This window comes from Parasteatoda tepidariorum, unplaced genomic scaffold, assembly GCF_043381705.1.
Source record: "Parasteatoda tepidariorum isolate YZ-2023 unplaced genomic scaffold, CAS_Ptep_4.0 HiC_scaffold_3754, whole genome shotgun sequence".
NCBI lineage: Eukaryota > Metazoa > Arthropoda > Arachnida > Araneae > Theridiidae > Parasteatoda > Parasteatoda tepidariorum.
The window spans coordinates 1-5787 of NW_027261710.1; the positions used below are offsets into that span (position 1 = coordinate 1).

At 30.3% G+C, this 5787-nt stretch overlaps 1 protein-coding gene across 2 annotated transcripts; it reads left to right on the forward strand.

Moving 5' to 3' along the window:
- Window positions 1-881: 881 nt before the first annotated feature.
- LOC122273334 (disabled homolog 1) lies at window positions 882-5646 on the forward strand (the record flags this gene model as incomplete). 2 transcript variants are annotated; one of them, XM_043057414.2, is given in 4 exon segments in its annotated part: window positions 882-1004; window positions 2441-2500; window positions 3820-3936; window positions 5213-5646. In XM_043057414.2, coding segments are annotated over 4 exon segments (450 nt in total), but the record flags the coding sequence as incomplete, so codon positions are not given.
- Between the last annotated feature and the right edge of the window lie 141 nt (window positions 5647-5787).

A 5787-nucleotide genomic window follows, 5' to 3' on the forward strand; every position in this document is an offset into this window, starting at 1 on the left:
CACAATCAGTTTACAATAAATTATGATTTTTAATGAAATACCTGAAGGTAATAAATTTTATTCTTTCTAATATTTTAAGTAACGTTTTCAGGTAACTGCTTTACTTTTAAATTCATTTTTTATTTCCATATCAAATTTTGAAAGAAAGGTATTTTTCATTAGTTTTACCATTTTGACTACGACCTTCCAATATTTACATGAGATAGTCTATCATTTTTTTGTAATGCCTTTCTTCAGACATCACTTAGACAACATTTATTAACAAAATATTTAAATCGAAAAAGAATTCAGAAGCACAGTTTTCACATTTTTTAATACAGAAAAATACTAATAAAAACGTTATGCTGTACACACAGTAAAAAAGCAAGATTTTTAAAGATACATAAAGCATTTTAAAGTAAGTTTTGCTTGTTCTTCATTTTTTACGATGGAGAACGACATTTTTTAATTCAGTGAAACCTATTAAGTTGTCCACCTCTGCCAATTGAGGAACTGTCTAAGTTAAGATTAATGGTTAAGTTCCCGAATGCAAAAAAAAAATTTTTTTCTACCATTATACTTGTGCAAGTAAACCATCATATTATAGTCTAGTCCCAAGAGTAGTTAAGTCTAAAGCTATTTTTTACATCGGCTAATCTTCGAACAATCCAGCGATTAATACGAATTCAAGTCAGATTTTACCTGATTAAATTGAGTTGTTTTTTTTCATGCTTAAGTAAAAAGAAAGAAAACAAGTAAAAATACATACAAGCTGAAAGAAAGAAAGTTTCAGATCACAGATATAAAAAAAAAAAAAAAAAACGGAATTGTTAAAAACAAAATTTTCAACTGTTTTCTCGATACATCACAATTCTTAATTTATTTCATGCTTTCCTTTTCAGGCTTTTCATGTCGTTTTGGCAATTAGAGATTTATTCCAGACGGTCCTATTTCACAAAAAGCAAGAAATCGATAATGCCAAGAATGAGTCCTCTAAGAATGAGGTGACACAACCCCAAAATGAAGTACGTCTTAACTATAGCTCTTAAACTATATAATAACACATAACCTTTGTTTTTCTATTTACGTTATTTTGTTTAAAAACTAATTCGACTACTCATTTACTTTTCTCCTTGTTTTATTTACTTCTTTAATTCATTCCCTATAATAAATTACAATTAAATAACGATAACTACAGTTAATATCATGAAACCGCTGCTTAACATAAGTTCACTAATTAATAAAAAATGATACCTAGAGCCTAACTATAATGTATTTTTATTAACCTATAATTCTAGCAGCCGAATTATATCGAATGCTCTGCTCCAAGAATTTTGATACATAAAATGATCTGTGGTTATCGTCAAAAATAGACAAGTCTCGTTAACCAAATTCCTTATCTTTTTGACGAATGACTGTATTAAGAAAATTATGAATTTTTTTTTTTAAATAACGGCAGGCACTTGAACTCTCGTTCTTCACCTTGGAAGATGCCAGAAGTGTTGCTCATTTAACGTTACCCAGTGGGCACCTGTGAACCTAAATCACGGAGGCGAGCAACATTGACCACGCCACACTGCCACAAACCCGTTCATAGGGCGGGCCACATTCACACATCAGAGGACAACAAAGAGAGAAACATCCATGCCCAGAGCGGGATTCGAACCCGCAGTCATTGGCTTCGCAGTCAGGCACGCTAACAGCTCGGCCGGCATTAAGAAAATTATGAACAGCATATGAAATGTATGGAAATAAATGGTTCAGTAGAGACCAGGGCTCGAAAAAACTCAGAAATTACCGCGCGGACGTCGGATTCGAGAAATTCTTTGTCCGCGGAGAATTTTTGACCGTCGAGGACGGGCGGACGGGCTGTTTTTCGAGCCCTGGTAGAGACTTAATTAGTTCTACTCCATTCTGCGACGTACATCACAGTTTTGAAAAACTTTCTGCTTAAGAGCCTATAATAATAATAATGCCTACTATCTGAAATCTCTGACTCAAATAACTAAGATTCCCAAAAATTAAAAATTCTAACAAAAATATAGTATAAATATTCTCCATTTTTTTGCAATCACTAACTATCAAAAGTGGTGGTTTTTAGAACTCAGTTTAGTAGACCAGGCCACACATATTTGATTGCTTCAAAACTGACTCATTTTATATGTTTTGACTAGTTCACAAATTAAATTTCAAGTATGGAATTCGAGTCAAATCTTTTGTTTCATTTAAGCTCTTTAATATCAACACTATTTTTTTTTACTAAATAAACATTCTAGTTTAGTTACATTTTACGGACTAATGTCACAACCTAGCAGCAGTACAGTCATCTTTATGAACATCGAACTAAGTAAATGAATGTGACATCTTTAGCAATTTTCTCTATTGTTAACAAATGTTTTTTATGATGAACTATTTCATATAACTTTTGCTGAAAATTAAATTTTTTTATTTTTTATAATAGAGTAAAACAGAAGAAATTTCTTCAACTGAAGAAAAGGCAAATACTGAAAATGTTGTTTTTGTAAGTATGACTTCCTTTAACTATATTTAGTTCATATTACTTAAATTTATAGAAAAATCAATGATTGTTTTACAGATTTATTTTTAATCTAATCATTTTGGGGAATAACAAAATTGTATTTGTATCAGGGCTCGAAAAAACTCAGAAATTTTACCCGTCTCCGAGGATGGCTTGTCCAACAATGTACCCGTCCTCCTTTGAAACTAACCCGTAGCTTCTAAATAAATAAAAATATAATTTTCTTTTATTTATTACTAACATTTATATAAATTGCACAATGAATTTGTAGTTACTAGGATTACATTATACAGTAATAAAAGAAATACTAGGTTACTAAAAGTAAAACCTAGTATTTCTTTTATGAAATAATTTAATTGACAAAGGTCAAGTTATCTGGAATGTCAATTTATCCGAGGGTACAGCGTTTTTTAAATGACTCAAATATGACGTTTGCTAGTTCCACAATCAAGCCAATGATTTACAGAGGTTTCTGCACAGAAATCTGAAAGGGGTTTTCCATTTCGATAGGTTCGAAGGGGTTTTCCATTTCATAATTGCGTTTAACGCTTCTTGTTTAATACCAGTACGTAATGTGTCTTTTTGTAAGCTTATTGCTGAAAAGACTCTTTCAACCGCTGCAGTACTCCTAGACAGAGAAAACATCAATTCCACCATGCACAGTATGTTGCTGTATTTCTAGATTAGAGTGTCNTAGTTCACAAATTAAATTTCAAGTATGGAATTCGAGTCAAATCTTTTGTTTCATTTAAGCTCTTCAATACCAACACTATTTTTTTTACTAAATAAACATTCTAGTTTAGTTACATTTTATGGACTAATGTCACAACCTAGCAGCAGTACAGTCATCTTTACGAACATCGAACTAAGTAAATGAACGTGACATCTTTATTAATTTTCTCTATTGTTAACAAATGTTTTTTATGATGAACATTTTCATATAACTTTTGTTGAAAATTAAAATTTTTAAATTTTTTATAATAGAGTAAAACAGAAGAAATTTCTTCAACTGAAGAAAAGGCAAATACTGAAAATGTTGTTTTTGTAAGTATGACTTCCTTAAACTATATTTAGTTCGTATGACTTAAATTTATAGAAAATCAATGCTTGTTTTATAGATTTTATTTTTAATCTAATCATTTTGGTGAATAACAAAATTGTATACATAAAAATACATTGTATTTCTGATTTTGGTGTCTGATTATCTAACATTAAAAAGAAAATAATAATAATTTTTTTTAATTGTATCATCAAAACATGAAACATATAAAAAGAAAGTTATTTGTTTTATTATTTTAAAGGAAGTTTTGATGACAGAGCCAGCTGAAATGATTGATGAGTCACCTAAAACAGAAGAAAATTATGAAACAATTGATGATCTTTTAGGTTTACAGGATGAATTAAACCAGCTTCAGAAGGTAATAATTACTTTAATTAAAAATTTTTAGATAACTAAACTAAATATAAATGCAAAATATGGATGGTTATAACCGAACCATAAAGCTAATTTTCAATAGCATTGCATGTGGCACTGGTGTAAAAAAAGGCTTCTGAGTTACTATTAACGATTCATTTTCATGCCAGAGCCTTGAGTTCAATAAAATTTTCAAGAATTATAATTTTTTCTATACGGACTACTTTTTCTAAATTTTTCTTTAGCATTCTAAAATCTCATAAAAATATGAAATAAATAAATAGCCAAAATAAGAGGCAACAGTTAAAAGATGACAACTGATTTTTTTTATTTCTAATGTTTTTAGTTCACAATTTAAAACTAGTGACTTGATTTAAATATTTTAAACTCGGAAAACATTTTGAGTAGCCATATTGGGCAAATATTTAAATCCTAATCTTAATAATAAACTTTTTACAAATATCGAGTCTCTTCACCTGGTAAGCATAACATTGGGCTACAACAGGAGCTTTCTAACGTCCTTCACGGTTTCAAGAAGCTTGCTCATATTAGTATCATAGTTATAGTATCATAGTATAGATTAGTATCATAGTTTTAACTCGGTTAAACATACACGCAAAGAGTTTTAAAAGAAAATACTTTTTTTCTGGAGCGAAGGACGCATTACAAAATTAATTAAATTTTGTTCTTCAAGTTTTTCTTTATATTCCGGTAAACATACCCGATGCAAAATAACTGGAGCGCAGAATAAAAAAGATAACCCTTCACCCTATTCATTGATCCGATATTTAAAATAAGTCTTAAAGCTTAATTAATTTTTTAAATATATTAATTTTAAACTACTAAATCAGAAAACTTTTTTTAGCTGATGTATTTAAATTTGAGAAAGGAAAAAAAAATACCTTTCTGAAATTAGAATGTTTGCTTTCTTTTCAATTCACAAGACAGTTCCCTGTTATAAATATTGCTGAAATATGACATTAGAGTGGGGCATCCTTAATCCAGGAGTTCCCTTGTCTTCTGGATAGGATTCAAAATTACAATGCTAGTAGTAAACCCAAAATTGGGTCGGCTGTCCACCGACGGTCATAAAATAGACATAGAAACTATGGGGAGTATAATCATCAACCTGGTTAAAATTATTTAAGTTCATGAAATTTTGATAACTATGATACTAATATGAGTTTTTCTTAACAGTGAAATAACGCTAGGACTTGGAACTTGAATAAAATATTGTAATATAATAAGTTCCCTTGAACTTACATGAGTTTTAATTTCAGGGCATAGAGCAAATGGACACTAGTATTGCAGCTGCAACAGCATTCAATTCTGAAGTACCTATCTTAGAAAATGATCCATTTGATACATCGTTTGTGCTAGGCCCTAAAAGGGTAAGTTTCGTACCAGTTTTTCATGAAAACTGTTGTTAATAAATTTTGTGAATACAGAAGAATAAAAATTGGGAACCCATTTAAAATTTTAACATGTACCTATCTCAATGGATTCAACTATAAGTGACCGGAACACACCCATTCTTAACGATTTCAATCTAGTTTATGGGAAGGGAGATCTCTGGACAAGTCGCTTTTGCACAAGTTTTAAGTGACCAGACAAAATTCGTTCAAAGCGCTTTATCAGTTAATTATTGGAGCTTTTAGATACAAGGGTTAAAATTTAGTGGCTAGCGTAAGACTCAACCATTCCTATAAGCTAACAACCAGTTAAGCGATTAGGTTGACCATAAGAAAGCAACAGGCTGCAGAAACTGCGAATGTTACTTTTTAAAATTCTTCTTGTCACAGGCAGACTTTAAATATTTTGGTTCGTAAAGCACTTGTGAACCATTTAAAGTTAA